At 39.2% G+C, this 26,879-nt stretch overlaps 1 protein-coding gene across 2 annotated transcripts in view; it reads left to right on the top strand.

The window, feature by feature from the left end:
• The first annotated feature begins 47 nt into the window (after window positions 1-47).
• The window catches only part of PTCD2 (pentatricopeptide repeat domain 2), a 30,970-nt gene continuing 4,138 nt past the window's right edge, over window positions 48-26,879 (top strand). The window contains exons 1-9 of one of the 2 annotated variants that reach the window (XM_025892701.2): window positions 48-171; window positions 1,542-1,634; window positions 4,939-5,068; window positions 9,629-9,746; window positions 12,432-12,510; window positions 12,951-13,042; window positions 15,552-15,665; window positions 19,297-19,371; window positions 26,486-26,599. In XM_025892701.2, the coding sequence (XP_025748486.1) occupies window positions 60-171; window positions 1,542-1,634; window positions 4,939-5,068; window positions 9,629-9,746; window positions 12,432-12,510; window positions 12,951-13,042; window positions 15,552-15,665; window positions 19,297-19,371; window positions 26,486-26,599 (927 nt within the window). In that variant the 5' untranslated portion in view covers window positions 48-59. Of the gene's footprint in view, window positions 172-1,541; window positions 1,635-4,938; window positions 5,069-9,628; window positions 9,747-12,431; window positions 12,511-12,950; window positions 13,043-15,551; window positions 15,666-19,296; window positions 19,372-26,485; window positions 26,600-26,879 lie in introns of those variants that run through there. The other variant, XM_025892566.2, reaches the window with a different exon arrangement.

Here is a 26,879-nt window from a genome sequence, read left to right as displayed (position 1 = left end):
CATAGGCCGACGCTCCGCCCCCCTCCCCGGCTCCCGTAGTTGGTGTGGCCCGGGACAGCATGGCTGCCACGATTCGGCTGCGGAAGCACGACGTGTTGCAGGCGCTGCGGAGTTCGGTGTATCCCCGGGTGGGAGGCTCAGGCTCCACATGCTGCCGCTGCCCTCTCGGAGGTATCCGCGGCCTCTGGTCGTGAAGGAGGGGAGGATGGGAAAGAGGGGAGGTTAACACCTCAGCAGGCATCACTTGGGAAATAACAGCGCCTCAGTCACTCTCTGGCCTGGAGCTTTCGAGCTTGCTCTTTCGTCCTCTGGTTGCGTGCGTGTGCAGCACTGGCTCTGGGTGTCATGGACACCCGTGTGCCTGGGAACGAAAGGACAGCCGGGCTGGGGTCTCGACCTTGAGGCTGTAGTAGTCCCTCAGAGGAGGCGACGCTGTTGTCTGGAAATCTCTCCCCCTTGGCTGTACTGTTCTGCACAATTCGGTAGCAGAGGTCTTAGACTCTGAGTTTGGCGCCCCAGCTCTGCCGCTGATAGTCTGAAAGACCTTGTGCAGGTTTTTCATTTGTAAAATTGTCCCTTAATAACTTTATGGAAATGATTAAATTTGAATATACTGGTGAGTGATAATAAAATACTTAACATTTGGTGTCAGGTATTACTCTCTGCATTTAACGTGTATTAATTCCTTTTCTCTTCACAACCCTCGGTGAGAGAGTTTCCCATTCTTTTCTCTATTTACAGGGGTGGAAACAGCTAAGCCAAGTAATTAGCCCAAGGTGAGAGGAAAGTGGTAGAGGAAGGATTTGCACTCAGGCAGCACAACAGTACAATCCTGCTGTAACTGTATCTCTGGACTCTCTCCTCATAAATAGACAACACTTTTTTTATTGGTAACCCGTTATTGCAGTACAGAGAGGTCTTCAGTGAATGATTCTTTGACCAGGCTCCACTCCGTGCACAGCCAAGCATCCAAAAGAAATGTTTCCCAAACTTATCTTTTCTACTAAGCTGTGGTCAGTGATTTCTGATACATCATGAGGATACCAACAACCCAATTCTGAGAGGCCTTAACTCCTGATTTCACAAATGGCAGAACCAGGAATTCCAACGGTCACACTCTAGCTGTTTGCACTACCCTATGCGCTTCCACCTAGATAAACCGAAACTAAAGCTACCAGTTTGACGTTTAAACAGTAACCTTTAGTTTTGTTTTTTTGTTTTTTTATTCCCTTGTAATCCCATAACTAGATGGGGAATGTATATTTATTTGTCTTTCACTTCCCAGATTCCTCTCAACCCATCTCCATACAGTTAATCACTAGCTCCTTTCACACACAGAAACAAAACTTGCTGAGAATTTGAATTTTCCGATAGTTTAGAGATGTTTACTTTTCCACCAGGGTGACTTATTTGTAGCTGTCCAGATGGATTATTTATATTAAGTGAAGATCAGTTATTAGAAAGACGCGATCAAGTTCTACTCATGTTTTTGCTAAGTATAAGATAGTGAAAATGATTTTACTTTTTTCTTTGATTTTTAGCTAAAAGATACCTACTTACAGATAATATTGTGAAATTAAAAGAATTTCAGCATAAGAAGGTGGCTATTGCCTGTCATCTTCCTGGCACCAAAGGTAATTGAATCTGTTTTGTTAATTCTTTCATTAATGTGTCATTCACGTTTTTTCTCTCTTTATCTCTGTCTGAGAAAAAATTGACATGGATTATTCTTAATTTCCTAGACTACTCTTAAATGTACTTTTCATCTCACTTTCTACTACTACAGAGTCTACCACTCTCCTCTTGTCACTTTTCCCAGGATCCCAGAGAAATGCTAAAATTAGTGTTGGAATCAGTCCTCTCTAGATCCATGCCACCCAGACTAAGGATCACGGGGTCAGCAGCAACTGGGAGTTTCATAGAAATACCAAACTTGAAGCCCCAGACTGTTAATATGCACAGTAAAGTCTGAGAAGAACTGCTCGAGATGATTGGCTTTCACATTTTTGATGCACCTCTGAGTAAAAAGTATATTTTACATAGTATCTCCAGTATACGCATACATATATATACACAAGTGAAATATAGTGAAACAGAACTATCCCATGTGTGATGCATTTTCTTTTTTCTTTTTCTCTTTCTTTCTTTTTTTTTATATTCAGAGAGAGTGAGGGTGGGGGGGAGGGAAGAAGGGACAGAAGGAGAAGAGAGAATCTCAAGTGAACTCCCTGCTGAGCATGGAGCCTGCCTAGGGGCTCACTTGATCCAGTGACCCTGAGATCATGACCTTAGCTGAAATCAAGAGTCGGAAGCTCAACTGAGCCACCCAGGTGCCCCCTGTGATGCTTTTTCATATTTTTCTCCTCGGCTGAAAAAATCAATAGGCTAAAACAAAGATTTTTTTTTTTAATTATCAAAATATTAGTCATTGTTTAGCCTGGGTGATGGACACATGAGAGCATAATGTTCTCTCTCTGTTTTGGGCTATGTTTGAATATTTTTATTACAAAAAGCTGAAAACACACCACCACCCTAGGTCTTACTCCTTTCAGCATTTGGGAAATCTTGTTGAATTCATTCTCTCTCTCCTGCCCATTTTTTCCAGTACTTTAAATTCCTTTATAAACATAACAAGACTCCTCTCTTTCAGTAACAGTTTAGTTTGTCCCTACTGACTTTTTCAAATCTCCTTACTCTCACTGTCAAATGTTTCTGAGCACCTAAAAAACACTTATTGCTTCTAGCCCTCCAGAAATCACTCTTTCCTCACCTCTCCACTGATCATTTTGTTACATTATACCACCTGTGGAATGAGAACATAAACTTTAAAAGTGAGGGAGAATATGTTCATCTTCAGTATGGGAGACTCAGTCTGGATTTTACCTCAGTCTTCTTTTTACCCCTTTACCTTTTGGAGCTTTGTAAAATTGGCAGAATTAGGGTTTATGTCATTTTCTAGTTAGATCCAATTGTCATAGTCATTCTAAGGCTGGGACAGTTGTGCATATGTTCTGAAAGGCAGTTAATATAATAAGTGCCAGGTTACTCCATGGTCTGATTGATATTTATAAAATCCCATCCACATTTCTTCATTATAAAAACCCGCAATGGTCCTCTGTCATATACCACATTGTGCACACCTCCCTGACTTCCTAGCTCCTCCATAGTGGGACCTTACCCTTTCTGGAGTCCAGTATGATTTCCTGTTAATCTAGTCACAGGTCTCCTCCCAGTGCTCCCTCGCCCGCTCCATCCTGTGATATTATTCATGCTGATTCTCATACCAAGAATGCTCCCCTCTCCTGAGTTTCTCCCAACCCCTTCCTTCTCCAGCCCCTTCCTTTCTCTCTGGTACTGCTCCGCTTCAACCATACCTGGTCTGCTTCTGCCACCCTGATATCTTTTTTTTGTATCATGTGTATAGTTGGTCAAATATCACCCCCTCCATCACTGTTTTCAGATAGCTTTCTATAAATATATCTTGTTTTCTCAAGTAGACTAAGGGCATGAACCATAGCTTAGCCTTCCCTGTGTTACAAGCACTTAAATCTTGATTATTTGTTTTAAAATGCAAATTACATCTCTTGAAATTTTGGATTCTCAAAGGTTATTAAAAAGTATAAGATATAAAGTCATCCCATTAAAATTTTTTATATTAGAAATTATTTAGAAATAATTAACAGAATAAATTCACTTAAATCTGACGAGTGACAGAATGAAGATGAGAATAATCTGTATGATTTACTGGCAGTTACTATGTGCTAGGCCCTGTGCTAAGTGCTTAACATACATTGTCTCAGGATACCCCATGAGGTAGCTCTCATGATCCTCACTTTACACGTGAGGAATCAAATCTCACAAACAAGCGTCTCCCCATAGCATACTAGTGGCAAAGCCCAGGTCTTTCCATCTCTAAAACCTTCAACCATGATATGGTTCTGCAAATAAAGATTGAAGGGTCCACAGCATTAACTTAAAGCAAATAGGCCTTCTTTTCTTGTAAATTGAGAACAGTGTCTGTCTCAGCTTCCCAATCTTGTGTTTTAATGTGTATTGTACCATTCCTTTAAGCAGCCTTCCTTCAAAGCTTTGGGTTTTAGAGCAAAACCTGTAGACTTTAATTGGCAGCTCACATGCTTCTTTGATGCCGCCCTTGCATCTCACCCCCATTCTGCTGAGAATCTGGTCCCTTCCTAATGCCAAGAAGCAGTGTTTCCTTTTGGTGTTTGACTGTCTCCATAGTCAGTCAAATACAAGATAGGGAACAGAGATAGAGCGTAATCACCTTAATATGATTCTGTTACAGAGAGTGCTTGCTGCTATTTAGAGGGTAGTTTTTTTACCCCCTGTGCATTATGTAGTTCTGTGGCATGCTTTCTAACAACTGAGTAGGGAGACCAAGATAAATGAGCAGTAGAGTTGAACCAAATGAAAGAGATGTGAAGTATTCCTGAATTTTGTGGGTCAGCCATTGGGGCAAACCCACCTTCACTGCATATTTTCCTTTCACTTTTCCTGCTAGGTACCCTGCCAATTGATGGTTTGGATGTCTTGGTTACTTTTTTTTTTTTTTTCCCTAATGGGTCACCTATGGGTACAGTTCTTTGAGGTAAGCCTCTGGTAATGAGTTCTTAAACTTTAATGTGTGGGTCACCCAGGTAGTCCAAATTGCATATTCTTGTGTTCCTACCCCCAGAGATTGTATGTTAGAAAGTTTTGAGTGGTCCTCTAGCCTATAGCACAGCTAGTTTGCTTCGTAGACCTTCTGTAACACTGTTCTTTAGGAGACTAGCCAGTGATGGGAGCTACGTGGTCATGAGCCCCTCTCAATGCCCCTTTGCAATGTGCCAGGATCCAGCTTCCCCTTCTTCTTGAGGCCAGATTCCTGATAGTCCCAGTCAGCCTGAGTGATGACCATTATACCGTGCTTTCTTCCAGCAACTTATCTGAGAAACATGGAAGAGAAATTGACTCAGAACAAGCTCATCCTGAAGGAAGAGTTGAAAACCTTGCTTCATTTGAGCGATTCCCGGGACGATATGGAACTGGTTAAAAATGTCATTTACAGGTGAGGCATTTCCCTAGAATTCTGCCAGCTTTGGTCTCTTCTCATTCTGTTCTTTTCCCTGAACAGTCTCATCCACTTAACAAGGTCTCAGCTGTCACCTGTGCATTGATGACTTTTAAATCTCTTGTCCACATGCCTGCACTGAGCTCCAGACATTCATATTCATTTATCAAACACTTACTGGATTTCTTCTATATGCCAGGTACTGAGGATAGAAAACCAGAATTCATGCCTCAAGAAATCACCAGCCTGATGAACTCTTCTTCTATGTCACCTAGGTCCTCACATTCAACTTGCTTCTTTTTGCTGTGTTTTCTTTTGCACTGACCACTCAGGACAGGCACCGGGGAGCCTCTTTCCCCTAATCTCTTTTGCTCTCCTCCCTGACAGGATAAGAAATCCCACTGCTTCCACTTCCCTAGTATCTCTCATCTCTAGCCTTCCTCTCTCTGCCCTCATTACCAGTGTCTTAGTACAGGCCTCATCGTATCTCACTTGGATCACTTCATGGACTCCTGGTTGGGCTCCCTCCTCCTGGCGTATGCCTATTATGTTCCATTGTCTCTGATCCCTTGTCAGTTTCTCATGTCAGGGGAACTCACGGGTAATCATAGCCTGCTGTTGGGAAACCTGGCAAAGGTTTCGCCTACTCAGGAAGTGTATGACGTGAAATCAGCAGGCTTCATTTCTGAAATTAAGTTCATGGCCTTTTTATTTTTTAATTAACATATAAAGTATTATTTGTTTCATGGGTACAGGTCTGTGATTCATCAGTCTTACATAATACCCAGCACTCACCACAACATATACCCTCCCCACTTTCCATCATCCAGCCACCCCATCTCCCCACCCCCCTTTTTTTTTTAACATTCTTGAAAAATATATTTCTATACATGGACCTGCATTTATATTGTACATTATTATAGAGAGAACTACAAGGTGTTCATATATAGAATACTGGAAGGATATGTACCAAAAGTTAACTGTGGTTCTCTGGGAATTACACATTTTTTTCCTCTAAATATGTACTTTTTTGATTTCTCAAACTTGTCTATAGTGGGGATTATCAGTTTTATAATGTGAAAAAAATTGTGTTATTTTTAAAAAGGAAAAAAACACAAAATTACACTAAATTCATTGAAAGTTTGAAAAACCCCCAAAAAGTAGAAGAAATATGTCATAAATTCTGATATTTCAGTTGTCTCTTGTTGTATACCAGAACTTTTAATTTTTTTTAATTAGAGCACAAGGAGGCAGAGTAGCAGGCAGAAGGAGAGGGAGAAGCAGGCTCTCCGTTGAGCATGGAGCCTGATGTGGGGTTCAATCCCAGGACCCTAGGATCATGACCTGAGCCGAAGGCAGACACTTAACCAACTGAGCCGCCCAGGGCCCCTTAGGTTAGCTGTTACACACCAGAACTTAATGGCTTAACAAGACAACAATTTATTATTTCTCTATTTTCTATTACTGTCTATTCTCTATTATTACTGTGGGTCAGGAATTGAAGCCAGTTAGTGGGGCCGTTCTTTGTTGGTGTCAGTCACTTGCTCATCCATAGTCAGCTGCTGGCTAGGCTGAGCTGGAAGGTCCAAGAAGCTTCACTTATATTTCTGGTGCCTGAGTCCATGTGGCGCTTCTTTCCCCTTGGACTGTCTCACCATTTGTGAGTCTAGCCTGGGCTGCGTTAGCACCCAGCACAAGTAGAAGGTGCAGGCCTTGTAAAGCTGCCCAGAGCTGGCACAGCTTCACTTCTGTCACATTCTCTTGGTCAAGGTGATTTACCTGGCCAATCCACATGCAGGGGGAGAAGCAAGAGTTCCACCTCTGAATGGATCAACCACTGTTGATATTCTTATACTTTCTCACTGATTTTTTATGTGCAAAGGTTGTGTGGTTTTGGTGGTGTTTATTTACACATTTCTAATTGGGTTGTATATATAATGCTCAGTGTTTTCTAGTTAGTATTATAGCGTATATGTTTTTGCTTGTTAATGATATACTTAGGAATTGGGGCACCTGGGTGGCTCAGCTGATTAAGTGTCTGCCTTTGGCTTGAGTCATGATCCCAGAGTCCTGGGATCGAGCCCCATGTCAGGCTCCCTGCTCAGCGGGAAGCCTGCTTCTCCCTCTCCCTCTGCCTGCCGCTCCCCCTGCCTGTGCTCTCTCTCTCTCTGTCAAATGAATAAATAAAATCTTGTAAAAAAATGATATACTTAGGAATTATATTTTAATGGCTTTACAATATTCCATTGTATGTCAGGTTTTCTAATTAATTGTGCTGCTATTGTTGAATGCATTATTTGATTTTTCATCAGTATAAATAATGCCATAATGAGCAATTCTATGCATAAAACTTACTCTTTATGTTTTGGTGGTGATCAGAAGATAGGAACCTTTTAAAACTTGTCTATACAAAGTGTCAGATTATTTTCTAGGAGGGTTATGCTAATTTACAGTCACACAGTATTAACATCCTAATTCTGTTTCTGTTTCACAAAGTTGAATCATTGAGACCCTCTGGCCTGTTTTACTGTCAGTCTCTTTTTACTACCCAAAGCTAATTCGATGCTGGTAACTCTGCTGAATTGCTGTCTCTTCCCTTTACTTGTGGAGAATGAAAAGTGGGAAGATGGGCAGGTCCATGGCCTAACCATCCTGTTCTCTCTCTTGCTGAGACAGGCACCCCACTGCTGGGGAAGAACAGTAATGAGCCAGAACATAAGCTCTTTATTGAGTCAAAAATGAGGAGGAACTTAATCCCTCCATAATCTTGACCACCTGCTGTTATGCAGTTTATAGGGAGATTTTTAGATTCTCTGATTTGAACATTTCTTGTCAAGAAGAGGTAATATATTATCTCTGTGAATTTCTAGCATTTTTATTAGTGTAAAGGTCCTCTAAATAGGGAAAACTTTTGTTTTTGCATTGTTTTGTTTTTAATCTGGCACAAATTTTTCATAATGCTATTTTTGGGATATTTTGATTTTTAAAGTTTTTTTCCACAGCATACCTTACATTTCTTAAAAGCTAACATATATGGAAGGTTTTCTGTGTGCTAGGCATGTCATCTCATTTAATCCTCACAAAAACCCTTTGACTTGAACTTTTATCTTCATTTATAGATGAAATTGAGGCATAGAGTGGTTAATTAATTTGCTCATCATTATACAGTTAGTAAAAGAGCTGAGTTTGGAATCAGAGTCTAAAAATCCTTAATCACTATACTATGCTGCCTTTTAATAACTTAATTCTTTTTTCCCTCTAGTATTATTGAGGTATAATTGACAACTAAAAGTCTTGTATATTGAATGTATACAACTGAGCTTTGATATAATTTAATTCAAACTTGTAATGAAGCAATGAATATATTTTGTTACTTCTATAATTCGATTATGAAATGCATCTTTAAAGGTACATGTTCTCAGGGCGCCTGGGTGGCTCAGTCAATTAAGCATCTGCCTTCAGCTCAGGTCATGATCCTTGGGTCCTGGAATGGAGCCCCTTGTTGGGCTCCCTGCTCAGAGGGGTGTCTGCTTCTCCCTCTCCCTCTGCCCCCCCTTGTGCTCTCTCTCATTTGTGCTCACTTGCTTGCTCTCTCAAGTAAATAAAATGAAAAAAAAATAAAAGTACCTATCCTCATTCTGTTTGGCAGTATGTATGTTTAGGATACACTATCCATAATGTTACTCTGACTTTCTTCTGTGATTTCAGCAAGGTAAAAAGTATTCTGTCTTTAAAGTCAGCCTCTCCCCATGGTATGTGTGATTTATTCACATAATGAGTCTTACTAAAATCTGGTTTACATGTAATCATGAGATACTTATTTTGTCACCAGATTGTCTTCTTGGTTTCTAAAACAGAAAGAGTTGGTTATTGAAAGTAAATTTATGCTAGCAATTTTCAGTTCTATAGTTCTCACTGGTGGCTGACTGCTTGTAGAAATCTCAAGCCACATAAAAGATGTCACTGTCTTTGAAATTAGCCTTTTCGTAAAACTAAACTTCAGAATGGTTTTTAATTTGTTCAATTGTTAATTGATGGTAGTTCACATATGCCTTTGCCTGAGCAGAGAAAAACAGAGATGGGTCTAAATTGTAAAGTACATCTGTAGGTTGTCTGCCATCCTATATGGAGAAGTCAGATTTGAGAGGGACAGAGCATAGCATCACTTCACTGCTTCCATTTGTTCCTCTCTAGATGAGGTCCACACAGAGACAGTGCCATTGTCATGGGCTTGCTGATGCAAGGTCCCTGTTACTCCCTGACATATGCTAACATTCAGTCCTAGCAGGTTGTTAATAAATTGAGGAGACGATTACAATGTACATTTTTCCATTCTTTTATTTCACCTGATTATGTGGGCATCTAACACTTTTATTTAAATGCCTGGTATACTTCTGCACTCCAGAATTCCTCTGATTATCTTCATTTCTGTACTTTTCTCCCTCCAGACTGAGAGTACCTCATGCTTTATTGTGTCCCCAATGTTTATATGCCAAAATCTTCCTGTCCTTTTCCCTGCATCCACTGTTTGGCTCATGGAATCATTTTGATTACCAGGTACCATGCAGAGAACAGAAATGTGACTTTCGGGGAGTATAAATTTGGACCACTTTTCATGAGGTTGTGCTATGAGTTGGATCTTGAGGAATCTGCAGTGGAACTCATCAAAGACCAGGTTATTGTCCCCTGATTGCTTTCCCTGTCGATGTGATTTCCTTTTGCTGAGCATGGGGTGTTTTTAGTGATGTTAGCGAAGGCATCTCTCTTCTGCACATTATTCCTGGGTTAGATTTTCAGAGCAAGGCTGCTGGGCTGAAGGAATCAGTGTTGATGTGCATTTTAAGGTGTCCTTAGAGTCCTTGCTATGAAAAGGCCTAGGTCTTTTAATAAAGAGGTGTAGGACAGGTGCAGAAGAGCTGTATGTACAAATTGCTTTGGGTGTGACTTGGTACTGACCTCCTCTCTGAGAAGCTTTTAGTGGGCAGTAGTTTAAGGCTGGCTACCATTTTAAGATTGCCTTTCCTAACCTTCTCATGTGCTTCTCCTTTGTGGTTGTATTTTTTACTTCTGGTTGATGGCCACATTGTAAAGTGCTTTTCTGTTTTCAGAATACTTTCACATCTTCTGATTTTCTATTCCTAAAGCAAAGATAACAGTGATTATTTTTGTAATTATTTACTGACTATTTACTGTGTCCTCAGCATTGTGCTTAAGCACTGTATCTGTTTGATTTGTTTCCCACAGACCCTGCTGAGGTAGATACTATTAATCTACCCATTTTACAGATGATGAAACTGGGTCTTAGAGACATAAACTTATGCATGGTCAGAAACATTTATTTTGGAGCCAGGGCTGGCCACCTGGGATACTTTTGTATTTTTTGGAACCCTCCTAAGTTCTCTTTCTGTCTAGTACTCTTCATCTCAAGTGTCCTGTGCATGATGGAACTGTTAACTCTTCTCTTGCCCCTCTTTTAAGGACACCTATGGTTTAGAAAAATGACTATAAAATATTAGTTACCAGAGAAAAGGTGGTTTTGCAACAGTGTGGATTGGTTTGAACCTGTTTTTTTCTTAAAAGAAGAAATATACATATTTACATTTTAGTATATATGTATTAAAAATCTGTAAGAATCTAATGAATCCCCTACTGCTTATCTTTAGGGGGTAGAAGTACAGGAAATTCTCACTTTTTACTCTATACCTTTTTGTATTGTTTGACTATTCAATAATCATATGTTGTAATTAAAGGAAAATGAAAACTTTACTGCAGTGATAGCCATGAGTATAATGATAAAAAACAAAAAGAAAGAAAATACTTTACTTTGTTTTTGTTTTTGTTTTCTTTAACTTAGACTCATGTCTGAAATACTCATATACAACCAAGTTTCCTGGAGTAGCAGAATAAACTGAATTTGAGTCCAGTGACCTAAAGCCTAATCCTGTTTCCACTCTTAATTTAGTGTGTCCCCTACCCAGAACCCTGTGGTGTTGCCAGTGCAGTAGGCACTAAAGGCATGTATCTCCGGAGCCCCTGGACCGTGGCTAGTTCAAACCACATGTGCTATAAGGGTAAAATACCTGATGCATTTCAAATGCTTAGTATACAAAAGAAGAAATAAAGTACTTTATTCATTTTTTTATTGATTACATGCTGAAATTATATTTTGAATTTAGTAGGTTAAGTAACATTATTAAAACTGAGCATGTATTTTTACCTTTTTTAATGAAGCTACTTGAAAATATAGAACCACATAGATGGCGTACACTGTGGACAGGGCTGCTCTGGGGACTCCCCGTCTCACTTAGAGTAGAATGCAGACCCCTGATCATGACTTAGATGCCCCTTATAGTATCTCATTGCCTGCCATCCCCCTTGCTCATTCCTCTCTGGGCCTTCTTATTCTTTTTAAGAGATGCCATACCCATGTCCTCAGACTAGAGTGGTCTACATTCTCATTATTGAGGCTCTACTTTACTTCATTGAGTTCTTTTCTCAGAAAGTCTTCTCTGACGACCTTCTATCATCTTCTCTGTCCCTTTTTCCTGCTTCGTTGTTCTTCATCGCCCTTATTGATAACTTGAAATTACATTTTTACTTTTTTCACAGGTTTTACTCCCTTGTTCATTGTCTCCCATGCAAGAATTTAAGCTCTACTAGACTATAAGCCCCACTAGAGTTAGGGCAGGCTTATGTGTCTTGTTCATCATTTATTTTCAGCCTTTAGAGCAGGGTCTACATAGTAGGTTCTCAAAATAAGAACAAACTTGAGCAGGGCATTTAATGGCACTTTCAATAGCATGTGTTGTATTATCATGAGATTAAAAATGTTGAGAAAAAAACGTCAGGAACCACTTTTAGTGAATTATTTCAAAAAGTGAATTACTCTTTATTATTCATTTGCCAGAAGAGGATCATAGTTGTGTAAGACTCTCCTTGCTTAGTCTTCAAGCATGCTTATACCTGCCATTTCATATTAATATGCTGCCACCCACATTCCAGGACCACCCTTATCAGGGTGAATTGGCTTGTTTCTTTTCTCCTAGTGAGGAGAGCCATGTTCAATGAACGTGTTCTTCAGTGTATTTTTGAAACTCAGAGAACTCTTGCCATACCTCTTGTCTCTTGTTGGGTGTGCCCATTGCCAAAGGCATGACAGCCAAAAGAGGGGCAGCATTTGAATTTTTTTGAAAAATAAATCCTGGTGTATCAGAAATTTATTAGAGAATTCAGGGAACCAAATGGATAAAGAATACACAAAAATAAGTCCTGGATAGAGAAGATGGAGTATAAGAATAAGTATTCACTAAATAGTTACAGCTTTTAACCAAACTGGTATTGTTTTGTTTTTTTTCATTAGCATTTACGAGGTTTCTTCTCAGACTCCACATCATTCAATATTTTGATAGATATGTTATTTATCAAAGGCAAGTATTCAAGTAAGTATTGGAATTTATGTTTGCTGAAAAATTCTGTCTTTGCTGGTATAGGTATAGCAGTTAGGAAAAACAGTGGACCATGCAAAAATGATGCTTATATTCATGATGAGTGGCTGAATTATGGAGATTTCATTCTTTTAAGTCTGAAAAACAACTTTGTCGCAAATCATGTCATGCCTTAAGCTAAACACCCAGATTTTACTTATGTTGAAAGTATAATAGGTTTTTAAATATTAGTTCTTGCTGTATGACTTAATAATTTTTTTTTGAAATTTAGTTAATTGCTAAATGACTTTGACAGATAGCTTTTATTGTGCTTCTGGAATACACTTTTCAGTAGATGGTACTGAACAGATTAGAACTCTGGGGATAAATAGCCAAGGACTCTGAACTCATTTGGATGCATTTAACACTGCCCACCCACGTGTCACTTTTGGTAGGTGCATTGGAAGTACTGATAGAGATGAAAAACCAAGATGTGAAGTTCAACAAAGACACCTATGTCCTTGCTTTTGCGATTTGCTACAAACTGGTAAGAATGTCTTCCCTTAACTTTTAGAGCACTGTGGGTACTGTTTGAGAGAGAATTTATTATTTTTTTTCCTCTACAAAGAAAAATATAGTTTCTCTGAAGTCTTTTTTTCCCATCTGGTACAGATATTTCCATTTTAAATGTGTTCTTTTTTAGAAAACTCAAGTTAGCCACATCGCACAGTTTTATCATGGGAAAAGCAATTTTATCATCTTTCACCCTTCTCTGGCAATTGTGTAGATAGGGAGAACAAGAAACGTTATGCTGGGTTCAAGCTCTGCTGTACAGTCAGTCAGTCCTCTTATTATCCGGCTCAAGCTAGACCCCACTAGACAAGTCTTCTCTGTAGTTCTCTCCCATGGAAATCTGACCATCCTTCATTGGTGAACTGAAGGGCTACTTTATTATTATCTGTAAATTTTTCGGTGGTTCAAAGTTTGAAGTAATGTCTGTTGCCCAACATTCTCTAGTTGTGCTCTATTTGTATCACCTATGTGACACTTACCACTGCCTGATGTTATTCTAAGTAAATGGATGTTTCATCCTCCCCACTTGAGGTTAAGCTTGTGGCATTTTTGTATGCCAGCACCTAACAGCACCCTGGTATACAATTGATCTTTAGTAAATGTATGTGACATTAAAATGAACTCTTTGATGACAGGAAATATTACTTATAAGTCCATTATGTCATTACTGTATCGGGATTGTTTTTTATACTTAGAAACTATTTCTCCCTTATTGATTGAATGAATCAGTGAATAAAGGATGACTGATAAAGTGCAGCGACCAAAGTTCTATGCATTACTGTAGACATTCATGTCATTTAAACTTTGGAAACTTAACAAAACCTTATTATGGCAAAAATGAAGAAACACCAGGCAAGGTGGAAGAACATGGGCCATTAAAACACTTCCCTGAAAATTGAAGCAATACCAATTTTCCAAAACAAGAGAGGCAGTAACGTTATAGTGGAAAGAAAACCATCCTGGAAATTGAGAAACTTGAAGTCTAGTCTCAACTTTAGCATTAACTGGCTTTGAAGTGGTCACTTAATTTATTTGTAAAATGAAAGGGTTGAATTCAAGAGCCCCAAGCTTTTACTATAAAAGGCCAGATAGTAAGTAAATGCTTTAGGCTTTAGAGGCCATGTATGGTCTCTACCACATATGGTCTCTGTTGCACATTGTAATTTGTTTTTGTTTTTACAAACCTTTAAAAGTATGAAAACCATTTTTAGCCATAGGCTAGACTTGGCCCCTGAGGGTCTTAGTTGGCTCATTGCTAGATTATTAGGTAATCCTTTCTTTATTTTTTGAAGATTTTATTTATTTATTTGAGAGAGAGAGAGTGTGTGTGAGTGGGGGCTGGGGCAGGGAGGCAGAGGGGAGGGAGAGGGACAAGCGGACTCTGCTCTGAGTGCAGAGCTGGACACAAGGCTCGATCTCACAACCCTGAGATCATGACCTGAGCTGAAACCAAAAGTCAAGACACTTAACTGACTGCGCCACCCAGGCGCCCCTATGTCATCCTTCCCAGTTGTACCATTTTCTTTTTCTGTGAAACAGAAGGCCAACCAAACACACAACACTTAAGTGTCAGCTTATTCAGCACTGTAATACTGAGCTTTCTGACCTTTTTAGAGATGCCTCCCTGAGTGTATAATGAAGTGGAGAGAATTTAATTCTGCTATTTAGGAAGGCCGGATGACATTTCTCCCCTATGTTGTGTCTAAAAATAACTTGTTTTACTCAGTGGAGATGAGAGTTGAAAAATTGAAATAGTCAGCCATTACAAATTACAGATCAATTCTGGGAACTGCCTTCGCTCATCAAATTCAGTTTTTACTTTAGGTTTTGAGTTGTGAATCATGTCATGACAGATAGACATAGATGCAAAGCTAATGCTGTTTTTATAAACCTAATCCACCTATAGCGTGTACAAAGGAAGAAGATTCAGTTTTACCATTGCTGTCTGATGGTTTGTGTGTCGTTCATGTTCGTGTATTTGTTTTTAAGGTTTCTATTTTCATGGGATTCTTCATGGCTTACATTCATATAAGTGTTCATGTTTTCAAGTATTTTACTTACATGGATATTTTCAGATTGGAACTTCCCTCAGGAAAACTTTTCAGTGTTGCTAAGCTTTACACTATTATTTAATATAGTAACAAACTGAGATTTTACACCTTTACATTATGGTACTTGTGTCTAGAAACCAGTCTGCCCAGATACAAAGAGATCTGTACACTGGTGGTCAAAAAGCCCCAATTCAGAAAATTGACAAAGGGCTTTACAAATGAAGTTAATGTAGACATTTGAACTGCTAATGTGTAGATAATTAGGTCTGTTTGCAAGTAGTCTCTATATGGGGCTTAATCTCTTAAGTGGCTTGAGATGGGCTCTGGGAAATTCTTACAAAAGGAAATCTGAAATACTGAACACTATTAATCATTTTATTAAACTTCAAGGTGCATGACATTTATTTACTGAGCAGTTCTGTCTCCTGCCAGAATAGCCCTGAATCTTTGAAAATCTGTAGTACATTAAGAGAAGAAGCCCTGATCAAAGGAGAAGTCCTCTCCAGGAGAGCATCTTGTTTTGCTGTGGCATTAGCTCTGAATCAGGTAAGGCTTTGGGGTGCACATTAGTGAGTCAAGAGTGGAAGCCTTGACTGCCTTCATTTGTTCTTATTTTTATTTATTTTTTCCTTCTGACTGTATCCTAAAGAAAAAGTTCCCATAAAAAGACCAATGCCTTTGGTGCCATGGCAACCTACATCCGTACCTGTGCCTCCAAAGGATGTTTTGTTTGCAGTTGAGGACCTACCATGCATTGCTACTTAGAAGGGGCTGGCCAAGATTCTGGGGAGACTCAGTGAGGGAAGCTCTACTCTGAGAGAAATTTCTCAAGTAATTCAAGTGAAAATTTCAAATGATTGATTTACTATGTAATATTTTCAGAACAGTTTAACTTAATGCTCTCCATAGTGAAATTTACCTCAGATGAATGAGGAATCCTGGGTCAGCTCATTGTTTAAGTGGGGTCAGCTTACATTTCTTAGTTCAACCCAAATACTCTTATTTGGAAGCGGTTTCAGTGATCTTTTAGCCCCCCACCCCCCCATCTCTGGACAAATAAATGGAGGCAACTGAGCTCAGAGAGAGAAGAGAGGACCTGCCTGCCGTCACAAGCAGTAAAGGACAGTTAGAGTTGGAACCCTGGAATACCCCCCCTCTTGAAGAGCCCTTCTTCCCAAGAGGTCCTATTCCAAGGCTTAAGAAAATGTGAAATATGTTAAACATTTCATATGTGGTAGAAGAAGATTTTAGGGCAACAAAAATAACCAAGCCAGTTTATTTATCCAGCTGGTAAAGTATGGCTAGAGAACCCTTTTTATCATTAATTAGAAATGAAAATATCAGGGAGATCTATTTGCATCTCCTTCTAGGGAAGTCATTGAAAGACAAAGACTGAAGAGGATACACAGTTGCTAGTTTCTGCTGCTTTAACTTTCTAAGCTTGCCTGTCTGGCCAGGGGGATTGCTTTGTCCGAATTTGTCATGAGCTGAAGGAGATGAATTGAAGTCCCTTTTTAAGAATGTTTGTTCCTTTTTGTAGCTCCTCTAGTTTTTTCTTTTATGTGTGTTTAAGTTACACCATTTGGTGCATAGATATGTACAGTTATGATATAACACTGATGCATTTATCATTGTGAATCTATCACTGTAGCATTACAAAGTGCCTTTCTTGGTCTTGTTTCATGCTTCCACTCTGAATTTCACCTTACCTAATGTTAATATCTCTTTATGCCTCTTTGGTTTAATTGGGTTTGTATTCGCCTCCTATACACCTTTTCCTATCCTTTTATTTGCAGTCTTTCTGAATTGGTTTGTTTTTGTGTATCTTGTACACTACATAGATTTGAACTTTGTTTCATGATACGCGGCTAGTCTTTCTTTTAACTATCTAGATAGTTAACCCATCTAGATAGACACGTCATGTTTAATTTTAGGTTTCAGTTATACTTTGTTTTTATAACTTTTAAAATTACTTCTAGCATGTAATGGTTTTCTTTGTTTTGGTTTGTGTTTTTGCTTTAGTGGTTACTTTAAAACCATAACTTGATTTCATATGCTTAGTCCTCTGATTACCATGACTGTACCTGTTAATTCCCTAATGTAACTAATGCTGAAATTAGTATATTTCCTCTTTTTTCCCTCATTTTCCTTCTTCTCCACACCCAATTCTGGTTGATACATTACCTTTCATAGTACTCATTTTTCTCTTAAGTGTGCTTGATTTGTCAGCTTTAAATGCTGTTTTTCTGACCCCATGTAATAAAGACAAGGCAATAGGCGTACTTTCTCTTACACTCTTTCGTCCTTTGTCTTCATTATCTGAGAATATAACACTTGTGCTCCATTCTGTAACCATATTCCCCACATTTGTTTTGGTCCTGTATGTATTTAAATATATATTCTTACATAAATTTAAATATATTTACATATTTAAAATATTCATTTACTGTTGGTTTTCCAGTCATCTCTTTGTTGATTGAAATGTGTCTTCTAGTAAAGTATCTTCCTTCTTCAGAGGAAGAGTATTCCCCAGGTTTTTGGTATTTAAAATTATTTGCCTGGTTTTTGGCTTGAACTACATTTTGACCAGATATAAAATTTTGAAGTGACACTTGTTTTTCTTGAAGTTTTTCTATGCATTGCTCTTCTGTCTTATAGTATAGAATGTTGCTGTGGAGAAAGCTGAAGCCTGTCTGATTTTTTTATTTTCCTGCTTCTGAGTTACTTGATCTTGTTTGTTTTTCTCATTATTGTCCTCTGTATCCATGGTAACATTTCCCTGTTGGGGTTTCTTCATCTGCCAGTTATTTTCTGATTTTGTTTCTTTCTGATTTTTATATCCCTTTTCTCACTCTTTTGTTCGTCCTAGTGTCTTTATATAGATCATGTGCTGGCACATTTTTGAGTACTCGTCATTGAAAGCAAGTTTCTTAGACCAACCGCTTACAGAAGATTCATGTCAGAGAGAGACCAGAGACATGTTGCCATGCTCCAGACTAGAAGGAATTTTTTTTAATGTATGCATTTTGTCTGCCTAGGCTTTATTTCTCCCTAGCTAATGGGAATAGGCACAGAGGCGGTTTTCAATGAAAAATCTCATTCTCTGACACTGCTGTAATGACGGTCTGTTTCCTGCAAATATGGCTTATCTGTTTAAATTTTTGATTGGCCTCACCTTTGCCACAAGAAGGGTCCAGAGGATTTCTCATAGTCCTAAATTCCATTACCATCACTATAAATGGAATTCAGGTTTTGTACTTCAGGGGATGCCCCTCACATTTGAGAACTACTTGGTGGGCTCTTGCTAAGATAGGCAGCAGTGGTCTCTGCACACTGCTTTGTCCAGACCTTACCCCTGTGCTCCGTCTCCTGTGTTGTTGCCAGTGCTTCCGTCTCTTCTGTGGCTTGGACCTTCTAATGATGTCAGAGATGGAGTTTGCATTTCTGCTTCTCAATTTTGTTTTTTTCTTTTCTTTTTTTTTTTTAAGTCTTCCAGTGGAATAAGGAGAAATGCCAAATTCATGCCTCTATCTGAAAAACTGGAACACAGGCGGGTTATTAAAACATTGAGTAATCTTCAGCTTTGGAATGCATAGATCACAGAATGAAAGGCACAGCATTGGGAATATAGTCGATGGCATTGTGATAGCACTGTATGGTGACAGATGGCAGCTACGCTTGTGGCGAGCACAGCATAATGTATAGAGTTGTTGAATCACTATGTTGTGCCCCTGAAACTACTATAACGTTGTGTGTCAACTCTACTTCAATAAAAATAAAATGTTTTGGAAGCTATTTTTAAAATTCAGTAATATGCAACTGTAGGAAACATTCTATAGAAAGTTCATTTTTGATTACCAAAAAAACTTTGTGGACTTCAAAACCCCTGGGGCACCAATGAACAAGAATATCCTACTCTACTTAAATGATCTTTATGTGGGACGCCTGGGTGGCTCAGTCGGTTAAAAGTCTGCCTTCAGCTCAGATCATGATCCCGGGGTCCTGGGATCAAGTCCTGCATCGGGCTCCCTGCTCAGCAGGGGGCCTGCTTCTCCCTCTACTGCTCCTCCTGCTTGTGCTCTCTGTCAAATAAATCTTAAAAAAAAAATAACAATCTTTATGATAGCAGAGGAATGTTCATATGATTTGGAGTATAACTTGTTTTTTTTTCTTCTAGAACCAGGTGGCAAAAGCTATATCCATTTTTTCCCAAATCATGAAGCAAGAAAACATAGTCTGCACTAATTTAAATGTAAGTGACTTCTTTATTGTTTAAAGTAAGGCATGAAAGGTGGCAAAATGATGTCTAGATTTTTTTTATATAGGTATGATGAATTTTGATCTCCCAAGATCTTGATTCAGTTCAGTGATTTATTGAGCTCTGTGTTACAGTATAGGCCCTGTAACAGGAGTCAATACAGACATTTATAAATAGGTAGAAAATGTAGATATGCTCAGATATAAGATGTAGCTAAATGCTGCAGGCATAACACACGACCACAGAAGGCTGTAGATACAGAGAGGAAGGAGATGGTCTCTATTTTCTCTTGACAAAGACTTGAGAAAAATCTTTGTGCTGATTGCATCTGACTCATGGTGCCTAACATAGGGAGTTAGTATACCTATGGTGCATAAAATAGTGCTTGACATGATAAGCACTCAGTATGTGTTAGCTGTTTTCATTCTATATTGCCAGACTGCCATGGCCCATTTGCCCCAGTAAGCGGTGAGTCATCCACACCTTCCTGGAGCAATGAAAAAGACTGGGAGACTCTGTGGTCATTAGAGACACCATGTGCCCCACTCAGCTGGCCCCCACTGAGGCCCTGCTTATGGTGACTATACTTGTGTTATGGGGTGTTGAAAAGAAAGCCCCTAACTTTCAAGAACTTAGTCTCCTGAAACATTAAGGGGTCAAGATGAGGAAAACATTGTCAAAAGAAGAGAAATGTGTTAACACCAATACGGTATGAACTAGGATAAGGGCTCGCAGCCAGCGCAGTGTTGCAGCATGGGGAGTGAAGGCCTGGCCAGTGGGAACAGACTGAGCATATCTCAGGGAGGAGAGAATTGCTGAGCAGTGTCTGAGGGAGGGCAGGGCCGTGGGTTTGGAGGGCTGAGAGTGAAAGGGCATTCTGTGTGGGGGATTAGTTTTGCTGAGGGTTCCATTTAAAAGAATGTAAACTTTTAAACGTGACCACTTCTTACTAGCCTTGAGCTCATCCTTAGGCAACTTACTTAAACTCTGTGGTCCCCATTTTCCTTTTATCTGGAACAGCAGTAGTAATAAATATATTACTGTCCTTTCATTACGAAAATTGAAAGACTAATGCATTTAAAGTAGTTAACACAGTACCTGGCATGTAATCAGTGTTCAGTGAATGCTTGGTAATACCAGTTTTATTTGTTTGAAACGAAGTGTGTTAAATATTTATATTCAACAAATCCTAGAACCTAGTGAGTAGGAATTGGGCATAACTCCAAGGTTGCATGGTTTTCATTTCTTCCATAGTGATTATCCTCAAATGTCACCCCCAGACCAGTGCCCAGATGACTTTCAAGAGAAGGACTAGATGAGCCTTTATGGTAAACTTTAGAGAATAAGGTTGCCAAGACTTCTGAGATAAGAATACCTTTTCAAAGTCCGTTCATGTGAGGGAAAGATGAGCCTAGGGAACCAGAAAGATAGGCACAGGGATAATAGAGACCCTGAAAAAAGGATGGTTTTGGAAGGGAAGAGACTAAATACTAGGAAAGTATCCAAAAAGAGATCTTGCAGTTTTTAAAGGACATGAGCCTAGAGGGGGGATGAATGTCAGAGCTGTCAGTTGAGAGCTCATCTATATAAAACCAGCCGCAGATCTGATAGGAACCAACAAATGCCACAAAAAAAGGAAGAGAACCCAGAAGTGAGTTTAATAAGACATCAGTGGTGAGGCAGAGGAATTATCAGAAAAAGGGAAGAAATAGCACCAGTGTATAGAAACCCCATCAGAGCCTGCTGCAGACAGCCCCTATCCCAAGACTGCATGCCTATGCAGAAACTGCAGATCAGAGCAGATGGGTCAGCCTGAAAAGCTCACAGGCATAAGCAGATCTGGGAGGTCGAGGTGGCAAAGGTCCAGAGTCCAGAAGTTCCGGTTGTTTGAGCCAACAATATCAGTAAGCCAAACACATTAGGAAGCCTGGTCTTCCAGGAGGTGCCATATGTGTTGTACCTTCTTCTCTGCTTCCTACTGGATTTGGACAGCTCTGGGTACCCAAGTAGATCATTCCTTCTGAGAGAGAGAGTGGCCTGCAGATGAACTCATTTCATGATTGGGACTAAAGTAGAATTGCTAGCATTTCAGGTAGTTCATTGCATTATGCAGGAAAGAGGTACACAAGAGTGTGGGGAGAGGAGTGTTCTATGGATCATTGGCAACTTTTCTTAGAGGTGAAGTGAGGTTGGAGGGATCAATAAGGATTGGTGGTGAGAAATTGAAGAGATACAGATTAGCAGAGTTTTAATTCAGCTAGCTACTTAATACTCATTGGCTCATTTTATATGATACTGTAGAAACAATATCTGGCCATATCATACATGTGGAAAATGGAGATTCAAAGAGTAAGTAGATCACCCAAGTCCTTGAAGCTAATTATGTAGCAGAGTCAGAGTTTTAACACAAGTATGTTTGACTACAAAGTCAAGGAGTTTCCCCACCACTCGAGACCTAGAGAGACAAGGGTTGTGTCTTTTTTTATCCAGGATTGGGATTAGCTACTCCTTCTGAGTGATGAAAAGGACATAGGATTGGATGTCAAAAAGCCAAGTTGCCGGTAGTACATGTACTCCATGTCCTTGAGTTTAGATGCTTCATCTCTTGCAATGCTTGGCTATCTGTTGCATTGGTTATGAGAATCTAGTAATAATTTTGTTTTCGTATGAGAAGGTGCTTTGTTGGAAATAAAGCATAGGCTGCTGAGAATGAAGCTATCGATTAATAGTAAGAGGAGAAATCCAGAGCATGGTGGGAATATGCTCATGAGCCAGAGCAGCAGGAGTAGCTCCGCTTCTCTGAGAGCTAGAAAGGAAAGGTAGCCAGTTAAATTTGGTGGAATGAGCGTGTTTTGGGCAAGCACTCTGTAAGGAACCTTTGAACTGATCTTGAATGTGAATCGTCCCGTCCATGAATTGGGTCACAGAAGTGTATGTTGTTCAGAAACTTAAAGACCATTTTATTGTTTAAAAATGCTCACTCAGGAACTATTTCCAAATGTCCAATCTAAGTTTGTCATACTTCAGTGTAAACCTGGTTTGGCTTCCTTAGGGATATTGAAAAAGAGATGGTTGCCGTTCTCAGGTTTAATAATCTTTCAGATTCAGATCTCTGTTATTAGAGCAGGTTTTTAAAAACTGATTTAATGGGCCCTAGCTTCTCTAAGGCTGAGTCATCTACTTAGAATCCTTAAGGGCAATTTGTTAATTATTAAGAAGTGGAAACCTCACAAATAGGCTGAGTAGAAAGTCTGTTCAGTCAGTAGTAGCAGAAATAAATGAAGTTTTTTTTTCTGATCTACTTTAAAAATTAATGTCTTATACTAAAATTTTTTCCTGCTGCCATTTGGAATTTGAACTCACCTACTTTTCCCCCCTCAACTTAATTTTCTTTTCATCAAAATTGCTCTTGCTGCCAATATGACCCAGAGGGCCTGATTTTCCATTTTCCCAGCTAATACTTGCTACACACTGAATTGATTTAGCAGATGATCTCACTGAGGCACATGCATGTTGGCTCTGCTCTCTGAATTTAAACCCATCAGTCTCAAAAGAACTATAGTCCCCTCTTTAGCAGTGTTGATCAATATCGAAGGATTAATTTCCACTTCTAAATATGTTTGAAAGTAGCCAAGACCAACATGGGGTAGCTTTCCACTGATGCTATTTGAATTCTAATCATGTCTCTAGAAATAAGGCATGTCTCCAAGTGGACACCCATTTTGGAATTGAATTACCTTGCAGGGGAATTGGCAGTTGGTTAGTTTTGCTGCTTTTATCATTATTTGTTAACACAGATAAATGTTTTAGTGCCCCTTTCTCCAGTCACTAAGGTCACCCTAAGGTTAGAGCCCACGCTAGGAAGTCTCCTAGGCTGCATGGCGGTAGGCAAGGAGACAGAACTCATTTCTCATAAATCTCTTTGTGGCAGCATCTCGCCTGTATGTGGAAGTTAAGAATTGCATTTTAGTTGAGAGTAATGTAGATCTGAGAAAAATAAGAATCTATACAGCTTTGTTCTTCTTCCATGTAGAAAACCAGAGATGGTCAGTTTGGGTCTGGTGTGACATGTAACATCAGGAACCCAGCCTCTTTCTGTATTTTCACAACACCATCCTGAGCATATGATTTCCATCCATTACACCTTTTCCAGCAAGAAGTAAGAAGAATGGAAGACAAAGAAATTAGGCCCCTTTGTGGATGCTTTCCCAAATGTCTCACCAGCCACTTGTACTTACATGTTACTGGCAAGAATATAATCCTGTGGCCATACCTAGTAGAAAGAAACCTGAGAAATACAGTCTTTGAGTTTTGTACATGACAGCATCAGTTGAAGTTAGGGAGTTCCGTTAGTCAAAAAAAAAAAGGGGGGGAATGGATATTATTTAGAAAACTGGCAGCCTCTACTGCACTATGATATCCTACTTCAAATATAGCAAACTTGAAAAGAAAAAGACGAAATGCAAATTACTGCATGGTCAGGGCTTCTCTTCTTTTGGTCAAAGGCATCCAATGATTTGTGAACATTTCTTGGGGTTTCAGAAAATCAGAGGGGCAGGAAGTGTCCTTCCGTAGTTGTTTGAATAGTTTTTCTTACCTAAATTCCCCCTATTCCTTGCTAATTTTCCTAACCTTTTGTTTGAAATCTGTAAGATTAAAGCAGTGTGCTGTACTTTGATCTAGTTTTCCTTAACCATAACCTAAGGTTTCAGCCTGAGATAAGCTCTCCTAGCTTTACATTTTTTCTTGGCTTTTCATCAGTAACTGCCTCATCTATATTGCCCTTCATCAGTATATTGCGAGGTATTGAACTGGACTCTTGAAATCCCTTCTGAATCAGAGATAGTTGCTGGAGGCAGGGAGAGAAATTGGGAAAACTTAAGAAGAGATGTTGAAACCTTCCAGGAGCACATCATTAATAGTTTCTAGCATGGAGCTCCTGGAGGTTATCTGTGTAAATTGCTAGGGGACCTCAGCTCTCCTTCTCATTCATTATTGTAGAGGGTCTACTAGGTGCCAGGCACTAGAGACATAACATGTAACAAGGGCGACTTCTCCTTGCCCTCAATAGGACAGCTGCCAACCCAGTCAGTTGTTTTTTATTAACAAGAGTTTGAAGTACTATTGGGAGTCAGAGATTTTACCCTACTTTTAAGCTAATGAGTTAACCTTCCATAGTTTTGTGGATACTAGTAGAGTTCACAAGGCACCGAGAGGTAAAGGATAGTTTATTAATTAGAGCAGTAGTAGTAGCCACAACATTAGCATTTTGCATCAGTTTCTTGAACCCAATTCTCACAGGATGACACAGGTCTTTATTCCTCTTTGACATACAGGAGGTTATAGTTTAAGAGAGGAATCTTGAATTTGGATCTTTCAAAATGGGCAGTAAGCATGTCTGTCCTTTTCTCTGCATGTGGCACTGTGTATGTCTTTCCAGGGTGTTGGTTATACGGATATCCTTGAAAAAATAGTCTGGACCAAAGGCAGTCAGTGCTTCTGCTTGAATATGAGAAACCTGTGGAGTGTTGCTTCCTAATGAAAGGTGTGCTCATGATTTTGCCTTTGCTTTAGAACACTGAACTTACATCAGGTTCTTTGGATTTAGTCTTCTTGGAATCATTTCATTCTGTTCTTTGGGACCAAAGATAACCCCTCATCCTGATCAACTGCTCAACAAACTTAAATTGTTATAAAATGGACTATAGAAAGAACTTAGCTGGTTTGCTATAAAAAAAGAAATAGCTCTTCCAGAAACACTACTTTTCCAAAGGATCAAGAGCCTTTAAAATGTTTACCTCCTTTGACTTAGTAATTTCACTTCTGGGAAAATCAAGTCTTAGAAATTAACAAGTTTTTTTTTAATGTATGCACATTTATCAATATATTGAAGAGTGGTATTGTTAAATTAATGAATCATTGTAGGTATATGATGGATTGCTATGCATTCATTATTAAAAATGAGTTATTCTATAATTTCTTAATGAGAAAATATTCATTGTATAAGAATTGTATAATAAAAAAAGTAAACTATAATTTCATGTATTACCTTCCAAATATATTAAACAGTGGATAACATTAGTTGGGGAATTCTGGCTTATTCTTATTTTCTTTGGCCTTTTCTGTATTTTTCAAATTGTACTAGTGAATACTGGTAACGAGGGGGGGAAATGAGTGTGTTTTTTTTTTAAAGATTTTAATTCATTTATTTGAGAGTGTGAGAGAGAGAAAGCACCAGAAGTGGGGAGGGTCAGAGGGAGAAGCAGACTCCCTGCTGAGCAAGAAGCCTGATGCAGACTCCATCCTGGGACTCCAGGATCATGACCTGAGCCAAAGGCAGATGCTTAACAGACTGAGCCACCCAGGCGCCTGGGAAATGTGTTTTTTTTTTTCTTGTGTTAATTGTGTGTGTCTGATGGAAGGTAGTTTAGTGGTACCAAAGTACAGTACCCAGTCTTGAAAGTTCCTTAATGGCTGCAGTGTAAATAGGCGTACCTCATTAAGCCTTGAACCAGCCTCCACTTTATACCTGCAGCAGCTGATTTGCCTACAATTTCCAAACCTAAATAAACAAAGGTAAAGGTATCTTTTTCCCCAGAGTCAGTCTTACAAGATTGTGTGATTGTCCTCTCCTCTGAATCTAGAAGGAATAGGGAGGAAGAAACTGATAGTAATGTTTGAGTACCTCCTGTATGCTGGCATTTTATTCGACGTTCACGATAACTCAGATGTAAGATGTAAACCTATTTTCCTCATTTTACAAATACAGAAGTTGGAAGAGATTAAATACATGGCCAGAGTCATAGAGCTGGTAATGGCCCATGCCAGGATTTAAGCCCAAACATGCCAAACTCCACCATCCCTTTTTTCTGCATTTCTACTTTTAAGCAAGTTTTGAAGTTGAGGTGTTTTGATTAGCTATTGGAAAATAAGTTTTGGCTGATAGACATATATTTGAAGCATTTTTGAACTTGTGCAAGAGAGTGAATTAGGAAATAACATGAAAGCAGGTAGATGCCTATAAATGTAGGCTTGTGTAGCAGGGTACATATCTCATTGTTAAGCACTGGCTCAGTCTTGTTTCTGCTTGTTTGTTCTTTGTATTCAGATTTTGATTCATATCCAGGCAAATATGTTGAAAACCCTGATAAAGATACTAAAGGATGCTGCAGAGGGAAATTTATCAAAATTTGTGAGAAGACAAGAGTTCTCAGAAGAAGTGGTGAGTATGTGATTGCTGCAGAAATCATTTAAAGGTGAAAGGGCTCTCATTAAAATGTGCACTTACTGTCTTCATTCTCCAGGCTGCCACCTTAAAGAGTGTCAAATATGACAACCTCTCTCTTCTTCCTGTTATAAGACTTCTGTGTCTGGGTGCAACAATTTTTTTCTTGCAACAGAAAATGCCTTCTGAAATTCTAGAAAAACTTTGTCCTTTTACAAAATTATTCTCACCATCCCGCTCCCCACCACCCCCCACACACACACTGTTTTCCTGGGTC

Source organism: Callorhinus ursinus, unplaced genomic scaffold, assembly GCF_003265705.2.
Source record: "Callorhinus ursinus isolate GAN/ISIS: 27379988/994484 unplaced genomic scaffold, GSC_fseal_2.0 scaffold23, whole genome shotgun sequence".
Lineage (NCBI taxonomy): Eukaryota > Metazoa > Chordata > Mammalia > Carnivora > Otariidae > Callorhinus > Callorhinus ursinus.
This window is presented reverse-complemented; position numbering and strand designations above follow the sequence as displayed.